Source organism: Bactrocera latifrons, unplaced genomic scaffold (genome assembly GCF_001853355.1).
Source record: "Bactrocera latifrons isolate USDA-ARS-PBARC rearing strain unplaced genomic scaffold, ASM185335v1 scaffold_31, whole genome shotgun sequence".
NCBI lineage: Eukaryota > Metazoa > Arthropoda > Insecta > Diptera > Tephritidae > Bactrocera > Bactrocera latifrons.
The window spans coordinates 280,641-301,595 of record NW_017536741.1 but is presented as its reverse complement, the minus strand read 5'-3'; the positions used below and the strand labels follow the sequence as shown (position 1 = coordinate 301,595).

At 42.3% G+C, this 20,955-nt stretch overlaps 1 protein-coding gene across 3 annotated transcripts; it reads left to right on the top strand.

Annotated features, from left to right (window-relative positions):
* Positions 1–1,205: 1,205 nt before the first annotated feature.
* Positions 1,206–20,574, top strand: LOC108970836 (protein stum). 3 transcript variants are annotated; one of them, XM_018936491.1, is made up of 12 exons: positions 1,206–2,790; positions 3,941–4,365; positions 4,424–5,373; positions 5,438–6,013; positions 6,083–8,688; positions 8,758–9,353; positions 9,420–9,625; positions 18,313–18,975; positions 19,032–19,143; positions 19,201–19,327; positions 19,401–19,595; positions 19,663–20,574. In XM_018936491.1, exons 3-12 carry the CDS (start codon positions 4,523–4,525, stop codon positions 19,809–19,811), a joined length of 6,081 nt encoding a protein of 2,026 aa, XP_018792036.1. In that variant the 5' UTR covers positions 1,206–2,790; positions 3,941–4,365; positions 4,424–4,522; the 3' UTR covers positions 19,812–20,574. The 3 variants fall into 3 exon arrangements, with proteins under 3 accessions (XP_018792036.1, XP_018792035.1, XP_018792033.1); XM_018936490.1 differs by lacking the exon at positions 1,206–2,790 and adding an exon at positions 3,503–3,818; XM_018936488.1 differs by lacking the exon at positions 1,206–2,790 and adding an exon at positions 3,503–3,875.
* The last annotated feature ends 381 nt before the right edge of the window (positions 20,575–20,955 follow it).

Below are 20,955 nucleotides of genomic sequence, written 5' to 3'. Positions count from 1 at the left end.
CCACGAGAACGTCCCGGCTCACAGCGCCTTTCTTGTGAAGCTACCTAAACAAGGCCGGCATCCAAAAGCTTCCGCAGCCTCCCTACAGCCGAGATGTGGCCCTCCCGGACTTTTTTGTTTCCTTGCCTGAAAAGGCCGGTAAACGGGGTAGAATATTTGAAATCCCAGCCCATTGACACAAACTCCGATTGTAAGAGAACTAATGAAATAAATCATTTGTTATTTTCAAAGCGGTCACCCGCTCTCCTCTGCCCTCTTCGTGGCAACAATTTGTTTACGACGCACAGAAGACACAAAATGGGGTTTAATGAAATATAGTGCAATGCACAATAACCCCTAATACAACAATAATTTAATTTCACAGAAAAGTTGCATAGCGGACTACTCTACAATAGAGCGAGGGACACGTCGCGCGGAAAATCTGAAAAGTGGCGAATTTCGCGAGTTTAAAGCGACAACAACAGGTTATTTCGCCGCGTAGAGCAAAATAAAAACAGAAAGCAAAATAGTCAGTGCCACAAACACATACACGCGCGCATGAAGCTAGTAGACTTACAAATGCGTTGCCATACCAAGTATTAAGAGAGCGCGAAGTTAGCAATTATGGCGCTGCGTGAATGTGTAGGTGTGTTCCAGTGGTTTGTGTTGCAAAACTACTAAACGTGCAGGGGTGTGTGTGCGCGTTCGATAAGAATCGCTACTGCACACTTTGGTTGTTTTGCTTGGGTGAGAAATTACTTCAATGGGAGAATCCGAACAAGAACTTCTCCCGMTTCAGGCGGCCCGCGGGGCATTTAACGAGTTAGCAAAGCCGCCAACTAACCAAGTTATTTCAGTGAAGTTAGTAGGCCGTCTTACTGCGCTGACAAAAGTTTCGTTCTTAAAGACGTTGTATTGTTGGCGCCGCGCTTGTTGGATAGTCGCGAGTCGGTGAAGGCGCTTCGCTTCTCTTGCCTTTCTCATGGTATTGTTAGTGTCTCGCGTGTGAAAAACACTTTAAATTGAAATTGAAAAGTCAAAATTAAATTAAACTCACCAATTTGAAGCACTTAAGGTTTGCTTCTACGCGAAATCGTACAACTTTGCCGTTTTCAACGCACAAATAAAAATCAAATATTATTATTAACGGTATTAGTGGCACTTGTGATTGCGTGGGGTGAATTTAATGATTCAATGAAATGATATTTTTTGAAAAGGATGTGCAGCGTTACAATTTTTGTTAAAAAAGGGGCAGTCAATACACAAACTGCAACGACACTCTGCCGATACATGTGAAAATTATGAGACCAAGCTGAAAACCATTTTGTGCATCTTTTAAGCTGTATTTCACTTTTTAGTAAACACGGTACACCTAAGCGTACTGAAATTCTTTCGCCTCGACATAAATAGGCTTTTCGAAGGCTTTCTAGAAGCCCCTAAACAACAAGTAAAATTTATCGTCGCTCAACCACTGGAGCTCCCGGTTCAAGTTTTCGTTTAGCTTGAGCGTGTTTATGTGAGTGTGTGTCTTAAAGTCGCAGCGACGCTTCAATAAAAATAACCGTTATTTGCAACTCTGCAACAGTGCAACATTTTATTTTTGCAACATGATTTATTTGGCTCACTTTCACTCTGCGCCATGCAGCCCTCACTCACACGATTATACAAAGGTTTGGTAGCCGCAATGCCAACGTATTTTTGCACAGCTTAATTGCGGCTGAAGCGACATTTTGTTTTTGGCACTTGTGTAGTTGGCAATTTATTTGACAGGAAGTGCAGCGAAATGATTGCGGAAAATTTGCATTTAATCTGCGAAAACATGTTCTGTGATTTATAGGAAGACATGTGGAAAACGTTGTAAAAGCAAGGCAGTAGCTTCGCAGTGTTCACGTGCACCGGGAGTCTCATAATTTACGGCGAGAAAAACCACTTGCAGACAYCCGCAAAGGTTGCCATCATCGCACGCCATGCGTTCAACAGCAAACACCCGCCTGTCTCCAACTACCAATGGCGGCTCTCAATGTCTTTGTGTTGTTTGCAATTCATTGTGAGACGCTCACTCAAGCGCCTAGCGCGTCCACTTCCACTCATTTGGGTGCGTAAGCTTCTGTACACCTCAACACTTTGTTCTATTACCAGGTGTCACAAAGCTAATTTACTCAGTCTGTCATTTGGGTCAAAGGACATGCCAAGCAACTGAAGTCATTCGGCATAAAAGCATAAATGTTCTGACCCAGATTCCTTTATTTATTTCTTATCTTTACATCGACAAGAACACGGTGTGCGCCGCTTTCGGAAAAACCGTTAGCTCGAATGTGGCAAAAAGAAGTGCGAATAAGTATAAGTGAGCCATAAAACCCGCATGAAAACAAGAAAGAAAAGAGTAAACAAAGAAATGCAAGCCTGWGGGTGGCGGCGGGGTCGGTGACAATGCCAGAACACTGTACAAAACAAAAAGGAAGTCTAAATTTATATTTAGCAACAGCTTTTCGGTCGAAGTAGAGCCCATGTTTTATAAGCGTAACCAAAAAATGCGCTGACCAGCGGGGGTATGGCTCACAAAAGTAGGCTAAATGCTTAATAAGCGAAAGAAGGCAAAAATCAATGCCAAATTATTTTCAATAATAACTTTATACTTATTTTAGGGCACTGAAGCGCTAAGTCTCTTTAAACTAAGGTTAGGTTATGTACATAGGCTGTTAATCGCGAGACCACATATAATCCCGTAAACGGTTTCTACGCCAGTAAAGAAGAAGACGTATAATCCCACGTGAACTGCTAGAGACTTTTATACGTTGTCAAGCCCAGACTGTAAGTACGAATGTAAAAGACACATAATTATAAAGCACATTAAGCTAATATCTACTTTAGCTAATTCGTCGGGTTCGTAGAAAGTATGCTTTAACCTTAGTCGACAATTCCGCTATTGCCAGGCATCCAGACAAATTAAATACGGAATTAACTTAAAGTCGCAGCTAGCGAGATCATGCACTTTTTGCTGTCTGCTTGAGAGATACTTCAAGAGTTGATAGAGAGCTCACTGCAGTAGAACCCATCTCCCATCTTCCCCTCTTCCAATTCAACTTCGATCCATCTGTGAAAAAATTGACTGTGCCTCTTCTCCAGTTACTAAATTCCAAGGAATTTATCCCTAACCATGAGAGGAACATCAGCTGCATCGGCTATTATCCGATAGCCTCATCCCTGAAGTTCTAGTGCATTGAAAAAAGACAAAAACGACTTTGCAGTAAATACTTATTTGTTGATTGCATATGATTGCATACATATGTACGAAACTAAGTAGCGAGCGAGTGTGTGTWTTAATTACTTACCTGTTGTTTGATAATTTATAATCGCGGGGGCATCTCGTGCATGTTGTGAAGGCTGCTTAAATTTGATGCTCTCTTTCACACAGCGATGCCTGAATTCCAACAGCCAGCCACCAACAACGGTAATATAAACAAGACGAAAAGAAATTATATCTAATCGAAATAATGAATGCTTGCTTGCGCCCGTGGAAAACATGAAACGAAGCGTGAAATTTTAAAGATTCGACGCCGCGCACACATACACTCATACGTGCAACTGCAGCATTGCTGGCACGTGCAACATGCGATGTACAAAGCGCACATAGTTACCGCCAACGAAGTGAAACGTCGAAGCAGACAAGTGACGAGCGTCTGCAACACTTGCCATTGGCACGTCGGTGTAGTAAAGTGTCCAGTGCGGTATTTGCGCGTTGCCATATCCCACTGCTCGACTAAAGTATTAAAGATGAGCGACAGCTTTGGCGCCCGCAACCGCCCTTTTGTGTCACKCGTCAGCCTTCCGATTTTAAAGTGCGCTTTCGACAAAATAGTAGAGAAAAGTGTCTGGCGAAATCTATGTGAAGCGTTGTAATTGATTACTTCTCCTCCAGAATTTTTAATTTTGTATTACTTTTTTTATAAACTTTTTGTAGATGCAAATTTTAGGCGGCTACCAAATCACGAAGTAACTTCCGRAACAATCTTCCATGCACTGTGAATGTATCTTCCAGTATCGTAGAAATAATGAAGGGCATTTACATAAACAAATACAAAATTAATAGAGTCTACATGCAACTCAAACGGGCTACAAGTGGCTAATACATGCATGCACAAATCTCCAAGCAGAAATCTCGAATAAAACGTTTTGCTTTGAAGTCTGCGAGCGCACATCATGCATGTTTGAAGCAAGACGTTGTAACTGCAAACTCGAACATCCAACATCGAACTTCACATATAGCAAGGTGTATCGCAACTTACTTACACAAATGCAGATAAATGCGGACGTATTTTGTCTTAACGCGCCTAAAAAACTACCAGGTCGACCTCTACGCATTGCGAACGCAGGCTATGTGTACAGGTGATGAGTTGAGCATAATGTATTTCAATTTAATTYACTCTTTTCACTTTACTTGCAGATTAGCAGCGCCATCTCATCTCGAGATTCACACATACATTAGCTTTATTGAAACAGCAGTCGTCCTTTACACCAAAAGCCATCAACGCTCGATGTTAATATGAACTATAAACCATCATCTTCATCCTCATCTAACACTCCCCCACACCAATCAGCGTATCCATCAAGATCCGCATCGAACTCCTCCTCAAACACGCACAGCACACCAACACTCACACCAGCAATCATTCCTCTAGACTACAATTATCATATAATGTCACCATCCTCAATATCACAATTTCCCAACGGGCGCATTACCTCTGCGGCMACTTCCACCACAAGCGGTGCTTATCATTTGCACACACATTCCCGACCCAGCAGTACACGTCATTCCGGCAGTGGCTCAGTTGACGTTGAGATGGATAATCAGTATAACAGTCTTTTCGGTGATCCTGTTCCACCGCCACCTCCGCCCGATTTTCTCACTACACAATTCAATCCTGTGAATGTTTTCCATCCAGTGTCGTTGAACATCAGCTCTGGCTCTGAGGAGGACACTAGTGCCCGTCTCGCTTCATTAGAAGTTGAAAGGCCCGCTCCCACACGCCTATTTTCTAATGTGCCTTTCAGCTCCGCCTTTAGTAGACACATGTCAGACAATGCAGCTCCCCGAAACTTCGACGTGCTTCCCACTCCCATGCCGCGTCTTCAACCACCAGATATTCAAATATTACCGAATTCCAGTGGCGATTCAAGCTCTGAAGCACGGGAGTCACCAAATTACACATTACTCGCACCCGACACAACAAAACGCCATCACAAAATATACGATGACAGGCAACCGACAGATGTTACGGAAATAGTAGAGTCTTATGAAATCCGAGATACAAAAGGTGTCCGCGAGTACTCAGAGGCAACAAGGCGTGTATCTAATTTTAGTGAAGATTTCAAATCGAATGTTGGAACATTGAGGTTAACAATATATAATATGTCGAAATGTTATTGGAAAATGTTAACAAATCTTCTCTCTTTATAGCAACGTTGAAGAGCCACATATTGAAAATTCGCCTTCTTCTGTAAGCAATCCGTTTCCTCATCAATTTCCGAACGAATCTTATACAAGCAACGAATGGTTTCGTCCAGCAACTCAAGACTACCCTGAATTCAGTAAAATACCAAGACTGCGTCCAAGTTCTAAGAACGTTATGTCGATTAAAAGAGAAGACATGTCAATGCACCACTCTCCGGTTGCAGCAATGATAAATGATTCAAACGGTTCTAGTAGTGGAGAGGAACGGTTGGAAAGGGCACATATTTCAGACAACTCAACGGTGGCTTTGACTAGTTTCCAACCACCAGGTAGACCACCAGACCCCTCTCCAACGCTGCTCCGTGAAATCGAAACAGAATTATTGCTCTCTCCTCAAGAGTATTTGCAACAGGAAAACGAAAGTCCTATAGGCAGTTTAAATCAGGTGAGACCACCTCCTCCAGCTGCTCCACCAACGCCGGATCTTCTAACCGCAATGCCAGACGAAAGTCAAAGTTTCATCAAACGCGAGATGTCACCCGTGATATTGCGGAACTTAATAGCTACTGGGGGGGAATTTAGGTAATGAAGAAATATTAATTCGGAAAACTATTCGTAGAATATTTAATATTTTCATTTTGCTTCTTCCAGGGTTGACCAGACACGCCTTCACAAGAAGACATCATTTACAATTATTACAGAAAAATCACCACATTCATCACGCACTCATAGTCCATCTCCGCACAGTCACCAGCAACCGTCACAGCAAAAAATGTCCGCCATATCGCCAGTGAAACCTGTTGCTAAACCACGACAGTATTTGCAACATAAATCCTTATCAGCCTCTCAACTCAAGTTGCCACAGTTGTCACAACAGAAACTTCAAGCTCCCGCCGATGACTCTCCTCGCCCTTCTGTACAATTTAACATGACTGGGCGACATACGCCAAACATGATGACTCAACGTGGCATACTGCAACATCGTGAGTCACTGTCATCATCGCAAGATATTACACCATCATCCCCGTCAGCGGGACCCAAAACAAAATTGCGTCGCCCTTCGACACTGCCAACATTTGCCAAACTAGCAAATGAATCAAAAATAAAAAGTTGTGAAACTCTACCTTTTATCAACGATCCATACCGTACAGCTATTCCACGCTTCAATCGCTCCGTCACAGATTTACATATAGAGCCAGCAGTATTTCCACCAGGCGCATTGCCTCGCCCCATTAAGCCCAACCCCAATCCCACTCGGAAACAAAAGGGTTTGCTCCGCATATTAAATGGAAACACTTCGAATTTACCATTACGTTCAAACTGGACTAGTATGGAGGACCTGCCTCTTGGTAGGCAGCTTAAAACTCCTCATGCAACACCTACACACATTTTACAGAGTCGTCGACGTTCAAGCTCAACATCGCCTGAGCGTCGAAGTTCGACACAAACAGCTTCAGATCGGCGGAGTTCTAATATAAGTTCAATTACCACATCCGATTTTAGTTTYCGTCGTTCTCCATTGCCGCTACATCAGCAACGTAGAAAATCGGTATTACCAGCTATAAGCCCCAAAACAAAACGTCGACAATCTTTAATACCACCAGCAAGTTTGACTGGTGGCCGAACATCCCGCACAAAAGTTGCTAAGCCTTCTACGCTTTCACCCATAATTGGTACACCGAACAAAGATAGTAGCTCACCGCAAAGTCCTGAACAAAATATTGCTGGTTCATTAGCACCGTCAGAGGCATTATCGGATATGACATCTCGGCGGGAATCACTTTCAAAGATWCCTTTGCGCTCTTCAAATTCGCGACCAATTTCGCGTTCTTCATCGCCATTGAAAGAGTTTATGTCTCAATTGCCAATATCTGATATAAATTCGAGAGGAACATCTAGTCGCACAACTTCTCGTGCTACAGTAAGGACCGATGCTTCTCAATCAGTTTCACGTGGCAACTCCAGACCGGCATCACGTTCTACTTCTCGTGCATCTACCCATCCGATATCGCGAGCAGCGTCACGTGCTAGTACACGACCGAATTCGCGAATGGAAATGGCTAAAGAAATAGCAAATTCCCGATCTAACTCAAGAATGAGCATACATTCAACAGCATCAATTAMTGGTAATGTTTCCCCAATTTCTGGAAAAAGAAGCACTGAACCTTCACCAGTAACCACTCGGCGGCGAACATCAATTTCTGTCAGCCCAGCCTCAAACAGAAGAGTACGTACACGGCGACAGTCACTCAGTCCACCTCACAAAAAGAGATCAGGAAGCCGTGGAAGAGGGAAGAAAATTAGGGATCGATCTGAATCGCGACATAGTTCGCGATCTCGTATACCATTACGGGCTAGTAGTGTAACAAAAGCGAAGCARTCGCCATCAGGGGTTCCGAAGGAGCTAAACAGCCGTTCACTCTCGAAATCAAAGGGTGCAAAAATCGTAGGTCGAACATCACCCGCGCGAACTCCATTAAATCAACGGAGTAAACCAAAAAGTGCCAAAAAACTACCGTCATCGATACATAAAACCGAGTCAAATGTGAAACGCAAACCAACGTCGGTGGACAAATCGGCGGCGTCTGGTAAAAAACAACCAAGTAATCTTCAAAAACCCGAAAGGGTAAACCTTATACGGGAACGTTCGAATGTACAAAAGAAAGAAACGCCAAAAGCTGGCACAGGAAAAAATATAAAGCGCGAAGGTACGGCTGCTACATTAACCAYAATGAAAGCGCCTGCTAACTCARCTGCAGCGGCTGTGGCTTTGGCGGCAAGTGGACTAAAACGTCATACTACATCAAAAAATGCAATGAAGCTTCCTGCCAAGGGCCAATCGGTAACWACCAAAGGAAAAGTGGTTAAAGCTGAAACAGCGAAAGGAAGGAAGAGTGACAATAACGCCGAAATGACAAAGCAAGAAGCTGAAAAAAGATCTTCCAGCAAAGAAGATGCTAGCAATCTGAAAAGTGGTAGCCCTGTGGGAATCGAAGCAACAAAAATAGCGGCAATACCTGCAGGGGTAGCTGCTGTCGCTGCTACTTCTGCAAAAGGCGAACCGAACATTAGTTCTGGTAGCACGGGAAGCAGCGGATCCACCTCAGGTATCAAAAGACATCCTTCCAATGTCTCACTTGTACGCATGGCTTCCCGAATGAGTCTGCTCAGCATGAAGCGCTCCGACAGCAACCTCAGCAAGAAGACCACGGTCCCGGCGGTAGCTGAGGAGACAACTGACGGCTTGAAAAAGAACGGTTAGTGAGAAATGTATCATATATTCCCAATAATTCAAACTTACTAACTCCCTAAATTATTTTTTTTAGCAAAACCAGGATATTTAAAAAAAAGCAATAGTCGTACGCAACTGAAGACACCTGAAGATATGACTGGTCTACCTGCAGCAATATTAGAGAAATCACAGAAGACGCTGGAAAATATTCAAAAGACTGTTACCGTCGCGACAGATGAAATTCATAAAACCATTCATGAAAATCTCACCGATTTGAAAAGTCTCGAAAGTGATATGGGTCGGTTTTCAGATAGCGCAGGATCACCYACATCGAGTGTAGCTACCGTTGTGGAAAACAAACAGGCTGGCAAAGCAGGTGCTGCCAATGGCGGTGAAAGTGGAGCGACCGGAGAATCGATCTCACGCACAGCGACCGCTGAGGGACCAACCTCAACAGCGGGCACGAAAAAAATGACGCACAAAAATGGTAATGACGGTGTTATGCCGGCGACGCCCACACAGACATCTCCGTTACCCCCAACACAGCCGATTGAGGCWGATGTTTCTGTGTTGAACGCATCCTTGCACGCTACGGAGCATGTCACTGTGGCGGCAGCAGCCGCAGCAGCTGCCACAACGGGCGCCATGGCGATGCCACATGCGGGCGTCGTAGACGCCACCGTCGAACGGGTTAGTGAACGTGCTTTATCAGTATCAGTTATGCCAGAAGTTGACTGTGACGATGCAAATTTCCAGAATTACACATACAATGGGGACGGTGCAGCGGACAAAACAGTTGACGGAGCAATGTCGGATCATGCAGGCCGTGCGAATGCCGCTGATGCGAGGGGAAACGGGCGAAATGGAGTTGGCAGCGATGATGCTAAAGGAGATGTTGCTGCTGACGACGATATAAAACGGCGCTCGCCGGATGGACAGGGTGGCTCAGCGGCAGGCAGTGGGTAAGTAAAATATAATTTTTCACTCCAAAAAGTTGGGTCATGTGAGGCACATTTATAAAATTCACAGCCATCAACACTGCATTACAAAGCCAATTAGCAAGTGATTTACCACTTTTACGAACATGTGTCACGTGCCTATGTATGTATGTTCGTGCAACTGTGCAGCCGTATTCAAATCGCGTGCAATCCAAATGGTGGCGGCGGCGGAATGTCGCTTTTTGGTGTTCGCCGTTAAGCCGGTTTTATTAATTCCACTGTCATATGTGGTCTCCTTTTGAGTGCCACTCGTAGCTTCTATGTATGTATATATATATATATATATATATCTTCTTCTTCTTTACTGCCGTAGACACCGCTTACGCGATTATACCCKAGTTAACAACAGCGGACCAGTCGGTTCTTCTTTTCGCAACGTSGCCCCAATTGGAAATGCCAAGCGAAGCCAGGTCCTCCTCCGCCTGGTCTTTCCAACGGAGTGGAGATCTTCCTCTTCCACTGCTTCCAACGACGGGTATTGCGTCGATTACTTTCACAGCTGGAGTGTTTTCGTCCATACGTACGACATGACCTAGATAGCGCAGCCGCAGTCTTTTCAYTCGCTGGACTATGCCAATATCGTCGTATATCTCATACAGCTAACGCAGAACCTTTCTCTTGAAAACTCCTAAGGCCGACCCATCAGATATTGTCATCGTCCATGCCTCTGCTCCATACAGCAAGCCGAGAATAATGAGTGGCTTATAAAAGTTGGTTTTTGTTCGTCGAGAGAGGACTTTGCCATGTTCGTCATYAAAAGGGGGGTCTCTCTTGGCAAGTCCCAAACCCGGTGCACAACCCTGTGGAGAGTTTCGCCTTCCCACTTTAGCTTGCCTTCAAACGGATGTTGTTTGGCTGACCCAGAGRATACTTGATCAAAGACCGGAAGTCATGAGCTGCTTGAGCCATATGTAAAAGAATCGTTCCTGGCCACTTCCAAGCGAATGGAAATCAGAAAACTTTCCTCATTTTCGTGAACTTTTTCATATGACACTATCCTCCCATATATATATATATATATATCGGTATATACTTGTATATGACTTTGACAAGCTAGGCAACAATATGTGGCAAGCAAGATTAATCGAGTGGTACCAGATATATGCCGCAGTAGCGTGACACATGTAACGCGTTGCAACAACATACTAACAATGTACTATATACAAACGAAAGACGATAAACGAAATAAATTGCAAAATTGCATTTTCTTATTTAAAAACTGCACGAACAGTTTCCATAATTAGCCTATAGCACCTATTGTGAATACATATTATGTATATGTGTATGTGTGCGTGTGAAAATTAAAAGATGCTTGCAGAGAAATAATTTTGTGGCACGCACTCACTTTCCCGCTAAAAATACATGCCCCTTATATTTCGAGACATGTGTCTTGTCATCCAAAACGCAGACAACCAGAGCGGTCTAATATTATACTATATATGTATACAATTCAAGTTCAATTCAAGCCATTATATACATATGTAMATAATGTCAAGACTCTCTGAAGACTAAGCTTAACTTTTATTCCCTTTTAGTGCAAATATTTATTATCAGTGTAGATGATTTTTAGTTGTTATTGTTGTAAGCTACATAAATGTAAGCTAAAATGATTTAGTAGGCATCAAGATGCCAAGGCTTTTTCTTTGTGCTATTAACCACCCACTGAAGTCATGGGATATATACGCGCAGTTGTAAGACACTTACTAAGGCTTCACACGTCCGCTGACACGCAACAACAAGGCACACAAGGCACACAAGTCACTGCCATGTCCATCATGCTCATAAAGTATGGCGTTTCCTTTCACAAGTCCCGTCGCCGACACCTTGACACCTGCAATATCATCGGCAATAAGACGCTTATCCGTGACCATCAGTGTCTGCCACGACACCTTCGGTGAGATGGCAGTTAAAAGGTCACGGATGGGGTAATTTGCAAATATACAAAATCACTTCAAATTTTCATAAATAATTTATTAGATATTCGGTCGGCTCGCTGCAGTACGACTGGCCGAACTACACACTTACAGAAACACATATACAAACGGATATACATTTGACTCTGCACTACATGCAGCACGCTTTTTCATTCAACTTCCGCTGATTACTCCCCTCGGCGCTGTCATATTATGACCATTTACATGTGAAATATATTCACGTTTATTGTTGTAATATTTAGTCGGCTATAAGCGGCTTTCATTACTTGCTACAGCGCTATCAAGTGATGTTGTTGTTGTTGTTGTGCAGGGAGAATACTTGTACAAATGCAGAAGGATATAATATTTGTATGTAGGCTTGGGCACTTTTCTTTTATTATGTCGAGCGCACAAAAGGCGTGGCAGTCCTGTGGAGAGAATTATGAAAACTTGTGAATTAGCACGTGAAGAGGCCCAGAGGATATGGTATTAAGACCCTTGGAATTCTTGAGCATTATTCTTCTTCTTCTTTAGTAGCGTAGACACCACTTACGCGATTATAGCCGAGTTAACAACAAGCGAGCCAAGTCCTTATCCACCTGGTCTTTCCAACGGAGTGGGGGTATCTGCTTCCCTCGGCGGGTACTGCGTCGAATACTTTCAGAGCTTGAGTAGCCGCTGTCTTTTAGTTCGCTGAACTACGTCAATGTCGTTACCATTGACCACGTTATTCTTTGACTTAGAAAAAAGATATTAGTTGGGGCAGTGAACTTCGGTTATGTGATAATTACATCCATTAAACTAAAGAGACCAGTTTAATTGCATTAGCGAGCAGGAACATGAAAATGAAGATACTTAATTCCCAATATGCAAATAGCGAAGCTGACCCATACGACAGCTTRAAATCATATTTGTGTTCGTGGTAATTATTTTCCAGCATTTTAAACTGTAACTCATATTGCGCTTGCCTTCAAAGCAACTACTTCGCTCTATCCTTTATATATACTAAGTATTTACACATAACGGTAACCAGCATTTGGTAAAAATAACGCAGCGAACGTTGCATGCAACATACTTATAGAAATATGTGTATATATACCTTGCCCCGTTTATGAACTTCTCCACTGTGTGGATTTGTAGTGTGGCCACATATACCAAGTGATATATATATATATATGTGTGTGTGTACGTATGTACATATGTACGCAATCGTAATCATGACAGGTTGGTCTCTTGCCCAACTCACCACCGCATAGCAAAGCGGGCCCAACGGCCAGGGCCGAAACGCAAAGTTGCTACCGAAAAAGTACGGAATCGACGGGTTCCTCAATCAGCAGTCCATTCCAAGGCACCCGCCCCTCCTAGCCTACCTCCCTTTGGACTGCTAGTGCGCTGAAGCCGGTACTTCACTAAGGATATCCGTTCCACGGCATGCCATTTCGTCCTTCRTGTTTATTCARCGCCAAACAATGGCGCTACAAATATATAATAACAAAAATAACAGCAACAGCAATTAAGTGGTACTTTTGGTGATATGTAAATGTATGTAGTAGCTGAATAAATACATGTTATTGTTGTCGTATTGTACACGAAATGTGTGCGCGAGAAGCAGCGGGGAGGAAGGGGCAGCTGTGGTGAAGCCATTGCGAATTAAGTTGAATTGATTTGAAAGTTTCTTGCGCTGCTCCGTAAGCTTGGCCGGCCGAGCTATGAAATCAGTTTAGGCTGGACAATCGAGGCGAACGCGACACGTCACACCACACAACTGCCGTTCAACAACAACAACACACACATACACAAACACAAACACACACTCACCGCTGGCGACCGCGCGACCGTATGTGCTTGTGGCATGAAATTAAATTGGGCCAACTGCATTTTGAAATTCAATTCATCGCTGCATTCCCAGCAGTGAAGGCGCGCGCCGACTGCTCGATTGAAAGTTTTCTGAAATTCCTAATCGGAAAATTCAGTGTACCGAACCCGTGCATTGCTCACGCAACAATAGCAGCCAGAAAGCCGCGAGTGCTTACCTCAAATAATTAACGTAAACGCGGTCGTAAGTACTTGCGGACACAGTGTCGTGCTAAGTGAAATCGTGAKTTTGACTGGAAAACCCAAAAAGTCTAAGCCAATTACAAGTGCCCCAATTGCCTCACGATGATTCARAAAAAGKGCAAACGMAAGAATTCGGCAATCTACCACATTGACCTGCCGCAGGACTTTGCCGACGTKGAGAAATACTTTTTCAGGTATTTGTTTAATAAGCGGAATTGATAATTTAATGACATTTAATGGATTGTGAAGGTATTTTCGAACTTCTTCTGAAAGTTGCATGAGAATGCACTGGCTTAAGTGAATGCTTTTTAGTTAAAGTTACAGTAGAAAGGTATAATTAAATATAATGAGAAATGAACGATGGTAATTTAAAAAGTTAAGCTTAACAAACGAAMAAAAAAAAATGWATTTAGTAAAGGGCTAAGTCGGGTGCAACCCGAATTCATTGAGCTACCTCACATACAATCACCAATTCAATCCATTTTGGAAACACAGAATATGGATTCTGTCTGAATTTTAGTTATACTTGTATATCTCATACAWTGACCGATATTTTCGGTCAGTAGTCAACTAGAGATACTGTGGATCACATATTCAGTCCCTAGGAGCTTGAACAGTTTTGTTTGGGAAAGGACAATTTTTGGTTATAAGGTGGCATACACTAATAAAGACTTAATTCGTGCAAAGTTTACTTCCATTATATTAATAGCTTCTTGATTTGTGTGCTGGAAAGTGAAAGAATCAAGCAGATTTTAAAATTGTGCTATATGGARAGTAGGCAAGATAGGGTTGATGTTCATCTTCACACTGTGACATAAGACAGTGGGAAGAATGCCACGTACTAAATTTTGTCGAAATCGGTTTATCGGGTCCTGAGATTTCTGATTTCAACAAAAAGTAGACGGTAATCAAGGCTGGGCTGCCTAATTGTCAAAAAGAATAATCAAACGAAAAGTTGGATATTATATATTCATTTATGGACTAAGTGTTCGAATTTAAAAGCTTTGGACTTTGAATAAATAKAGCGATACTCGGAAATCCTTCCACCCCCTCACTTAGGACAAAAAATCATTTTGACGATTTTCTCCTCAAAAACCGGTGATTCTTGACACAATTTTATTTTTCTAAATTTCTGGGTTAAAAATTTCTTTTACAGAAATATGTCCCATGCGATTCTACAAATTTCTGTATTTTTACATTTTCTCTACGACCAGTAGTTTAGAAGTTATAARCATTTTCCAAAATGGATGCAATTTCTCTGCAGCAGCGGCAGATGCACTTGCTTGATGAGTATGTAACATACGCAAAGGGGCGAAATGGCGAACACGGATGTTGCCATATGCAGTGCTCGGAAATAGGAAAATGCAATCGACAGAAATGGAATAACGGTATCGAACTTCCGGTCTAGATACTAAACCGGAAGTGGCATACCGCAAATGGATGTTCTAGATCGGAAGTTATATAACGGTAACACATTCGTATGAATATTAAACCGGTAACGGAAGTTGCCTGGAATAAAACTGTCATATATTTCCGGAAACCAGACCAATAGTCCTGTTGAGTTTTGACACTTCTGGTCGAAAACATCAGTTTCCGATTTTGACACTTCCGCTTTACAGTCCGGACCGGAAGTGTGTTACAGTTAGTTCACTCTGGTCGGTAACTTCCGTTTCCGGTTTGTCACTTCCGGTTTAGTACCTAGATCGGAAGAGCGGTACCGTAAGTCCACTTTCGGTTGAGGTCCTGCTCCCGTTTCCGGACATTATGTATACCCACTTCCGTATTTCCAATTTCGCCCCTTTGTGTATGCATTGTGTTTGCCCGCATGCGTTTCCCAATTTGGCCCCTTTGCATATACGTAAACTTGTAGTGCATTCGCCGCCCCTGCAGAAAAATTGCATTCAATTTGATTCTAAAATCCTAGATTCCTACCAGGCGACCAGGAACATGTAGCAAGCAGCCACCGAATACAAAAATGCTTATAACTTCTAAACTACTGGAGAAAATGTAAAAATGCAGAAATTTGTAGAATCGCAGGGACATATTTCTGTTAAAGAAATTTAAATTGGAGTTAACCCAGAAATTTTGAAAAATAAAATAATGTCCAAAATCACCGGTTTTTGAGGAGRAAATCGTCAAAATAATATTTTCTCCTAAGTAAGGGTGTTGAAATGGGGTGTGGTTGGATTTCCGAATATCCCTCTATTTACACCAAGTTCAAAACTTTTAAATTTGGGCACTTCTGTTAAATATACATAACATATCATTTTCTTAATTCATCTTAACCTTTTATATCAAAAAACTCAGGCGATTTCGGCAGATATTTTAATGTTTTACTTTTCCAAATACTTCGCAATTCGTAAATTGGCGCTTAAGATCGATGCAAATACTTGTATATTCTACTTATTATTATTCAAAATTGAACCAACCCCTTCTACGCTTTTTCATTTCTCCTAAAACATTTGGCACGCGTAACTGAACTCCACCGTCGTCAGTTCATAATCATGTCTCCGTCCGCTGCATACAATTACGGAGTTTTGCAATTAAAAGGCAGTTAACCGGCCATGACTCGCGTTTCATTCAGCAATGCTTGTTGTGAACAATTTCCCAACCGATTTAAGTGTCGCACCAAAAGCCCAGTGAGTGTCTGAAAGGTGTGCGTGTATCTGTGTGTGTGCAGGTGTCGTTGCGGCGTGCTGCTATTGACCTTGTCAAAGCCTTTTAAATTCCACCACAAATTTCAGTAACTTTTCGCACGTTCGCATGTCGTTGTTTCGCTTGGCAGCGCCTGCCTGAGCATAATTTTCGGCTTACTTTTGGTGAGCTGATTTTTGGGCTCAGCCAAAGCGTATTTGGTCGTTGGCTCGTGCGGTGGTCGCACACATTTTCAAAGTTCGCTTTTTTGTTGTTTGGAAAATGCGTGTGAAACCAAAAACAAAGAAGTGCGAAATTCTGATTCGGTAACTGAGTTAGTTTGTATTTGAAACATTTTGCGGCAATCCACTGACGTAACTGGAACGCTGCCTTAAGCGCTTTAACCGCAACTGGCCTTCACCCGCTGAACGAAAAGTGCGTGCTGTCCATCCATATCCGCTCGCATTTGAGAAGAGTGTTCGGTTTTGGCCAACAAGYTCGTGATTCTGATTAGGAATAAAGCAATTGTGAGTGTGGGGTGGGAGTGGAGTGGGTGAATGATCTCAAGTGTAGTTGGTGTGCGGTGTGATAAAATCAGCTGGTATTCAGAATACTTTTTGTAATGGTTGAGTTGTTTTGGCTGTGTGTGAGGGAACTTAAATATTTTKRAAATATCAAAATAAATTTCGTATATAGAAATACTTCTTTTTTTTATTTCTGAAGGGTATTCTAGATTCGGTGCAACCGAAGTAAACGTTTTTTCTTATTTCGTGAATAATTTAAAAAATCTCTACATAATTCACCTATGAGGGGCTACTAACAATAAATTGTTGCTTTCAATTTAAATGGTAAAATGTTACTCATACGCAGTGCCTTTTTGTTTTTGAACAACGAGCCAAATTAGTTACTTCCATTTTTCTTAAAAGAAAAATCTAATGGAGAGTTTTTAAAATACTAAGATATTACAGAGTTTTTCATTACTTTCAGATTTTTATATGAAAAGTAACTAACAAAATACCAGAAAGGTAACCGTACAAGCATGAGCACAAGGAATGCCTGAAGGCAATACAACTTATATTTTTAAGGAAAGCAGATTATTGGCTTTGGAAATTTTAAACATATTTTGCTTACATAAATACTCTGGCATGATTATGCCATACGAAGAGCAGCAGCAAAACTTTTGTTGGTTTATTACCAACTTCTTTATTTGCCACACATGTGTTTGAGTTATTGTCAGCCTTTACATTGGTATGTGTGTGTGTGGGTATTTCGTCTATAAGGTCACTCAAATGGACATTGTAATTATATTGAAGGAAATGTCAGCACTTACGACGCTGCAGCGGAAGCGGATGTACAAACATTTTATGAGTCGCCAATATGGCCCTCACATTGCCTTAATTTGGCTTGAGTCACGAATGCGTGTGTGTGTGTGTGTATGACAAATGCTCCTTTGTAACAAACATATACACAGTTCCATTCATACTAGTATATGAGATTGAAGGCCTGATGACCCTAATTTGCATATGCATTTTGACGAGACTACGAAGGGCTGTCTGCAATCAATAAATACCACACTCACCATCCTCGAAGCGGCAATGCCGTGCTRCCACTAAGAAGCACTACCGCTACGCCTTTGCAGTCKCTGACTGCTTGCAGGTCACTGCCGAATGAAATGCCTATCTTGTGGGCCGATTGGCAGCAGCGGAAGTCGTCCATTAACCGCACCTGTCGCGATAATCACTTATAGGCACGTCGAAGTTTTCTTGTATATTACCATTGTTTTCTACACCAATGCCGCTCACTGGGCAGATTGGCGTGCATGTTTSRCGTGTATACGCGAAAGGCATCTGTACTGTGCTTCTTCTTGTACTCAATGTATGGTATATGGTATATTGACTTTCAGCAGTTTCGTTGTTCCCAGTGTCAATTAATATTGCTTTATTCAAAGGATCTTCATWTAATTTCCAATTACACACATCTTCGCATTTGCTGAAAGCTAATGCACTCTCCGCTCATCATTTCTTCCTTGCTCTACTGTATTTTCAGCAACGGCAGCCGAGAGTTTCTGAAGGAGCAAGAAGACGACTTAGCGCCRMMGTCTGGTTGTTGCCGCTGCTGCACGAAGTTCTGTCTTCCATGTCGGCGCCTACGTTGCTCCCGTTGCTGTCGTCGCAAAAAGAGCCTGGCCGGCGATGAAAGCGAGGAGCCGGTGCTCTCTGCGACCAGCAGCGCCTCCACSACCAACCTCGAAGTCATCGATGAAGCGCGACRTCCAACGGACGGCGACAAAAYCAAAACGAGCTGTTGGCAAAAATTGAACTGCTGCAAACGTTGTCGTAAGCAACCGAAGGTGGATGCCATTCACACGGATGAGCGCTCAAAAATGACACTGGCAACCAAAGCGGAGTCTGCAGTGGCAGCAACCACACCCATTACACCCAAACAAGGCGGCTGTGGCGCCTGCTGGAGTAAACTATTTTGTTGTCGACGTGTTAACAAGGTCGATCCCACAACTGGTGATGAAACRGAATTGAAAAAGTGTTGTTTTTGCATACCTTGTCGACGCAAGAAAGCTGGACGGGGCGCTACCATAGCCTCGACGGTTTCACCGACTGGCTCGGTGGCCTGGCAAGATCCGGARAGTGGTATTGCAGCTAGTGATGCATCTGTTTTGGAAGGTGCCACTTCGCCAGAAGTAGTGCGACCACAGTGAGTCATKTATTCAATAATTTTGGTGTTGTTTGCAAAAATTATTCCTCTTCCAGGGGTTGTTGCAAACGCTTTTGGAGCAAACTGCTGTGYTGTCAACGCAAAAAGTTGCCGAAGCCAAGCGAGAGTCGGCGCGCAAGCATGAAGGCGCCACCACCGCCAAGTGAGGTGAGTTTGTGCCCCTTTGAAATGAATTAAATTGTTTTGAATTGCACAACTTYGCAGGACACTCGACGCAAGCTACATGTGGACCTAGTGGAGTATAGCTCGAAAATGAAAGGCGCCATACCGGTAATGCCGCTCTATTTAGCCTGGTTTTGCGCTATTTGTAACACCATCTTTCCAGGACTAGGTGAAGTGCATCTTAACGAGTGCATGCACTTACGAGTATTTTCTACTCTCTTCCTCTCTCGTTTCTCTTACAGGCACCTTATTTTCGGGCATTTTTTGCCTTTGCGTTGGCATCCCACGCTTTTCGCAATACGACAGCGCAAAGGCGCGCTTTGGTTCTTTCATAATCAACATAATCGTTGGCATGGCGCAACTCTTTTGCGTGCTCTTCTGTTTTGTCGGCTGGGGCTGGTCCATTTGGTGGGGCAYGATCATGCTGAAATGTGCAAGTGAGTATTGCTAATACTTGAATCACTTTGATTAACTCTTATTATTTATACATGTGCATTCACACAGGAAAGCTCAATAAAATCAGGAAGGTTGAGCGTCTGGAAATGGAGGAGGAGCGTCGCCAAGCAGAGGCAGCAGCCGCAGCGGCAGCAACAGCGGCGCGAACGGCAGCTCATCCTACGGCGGTGACCACCACGACAGAGAGCGCCGCTTAAAGATACATTATTGATATTTGAAACTAAATCGAGGAAAAAATACTTTGTAWGGGGCTTAAAGGTGTAATTTTGTGAAACATAGATTTTAGTTTGCATTTTAATAATACTAAAGACTTCCAAAAAACTTCCAAAACGCTGAGAAGTGCTAGCAAAGATAAAWTCTTCCGAAGGACGCTTCCGTCGTTGAAAATTGGTAACGCACAAAGACTACAGATATCAAGTAGTAACTGCACAGAATCCTTTACTTCGGCGAGAGAGAAGTGACAATATAAAAAACCTCGAAAATTCGTGCCTTAACAATTGAATTCATTCAGCTTGACTCTCAAGTACTCAGCATCGAAGAATGTAGTGTTTAAATCATATTTACTCACATATTGCATTTGCTGTTGAAAGAAAGTCACAGAGTAAGCAGTATCTATCTTCCATTTGACACTTAGGCATCAGATCACAATTGAAATACTTACAAAGACCACATTTCACTTCATTAACCAAAGTGGTGCTGAAAACCCTCTGAAAAGTGCACTTAAAAAGCTTAAATCGCTAAACCGTCTACATACCAATACATGCAGAGTAATTGTAATCCAAGTGATAGGAAACTCGTGTGCTTACACATACATATCAACACCTATATATGTAGCATAGATAATTTAAGATTTTCCTGAATTAATATTTATCAATTAATATTACTATTAAAGGTGCATAACACTTAAGGAATTATGAAGTGCGTATACCGTTTGTAACAAAAAATTATTAACAAAATGTAGCTATAATACACATAATGTATATAATTAGAAWAATAATAATAATTTTTAAGTTTTTATATCATTTCTTTAGTACTAAAAATAGATGAATATATGATAAATAAACGATAAACATTTATAGTATTAACCTCTTTCTTTTAATAGAGAGATAATTGTTAACAAGCACCATATATTTCTTTTTTATTGCTGAGTATCGCCTTCGCATATAGTTCGTTTTTTATACATGAAAAGGCATGAAATAAAATGTATTTCTCCCACGAATTATGCTCCACAAAAAAGGATAGATATATTACTGCGGTACCATGGCAGTCGGGTCTAAGTATACGGAACGAACCCAGAGTTTTATCATTCCAAGGACTTTCACCTCGACACCATTYCTCGAA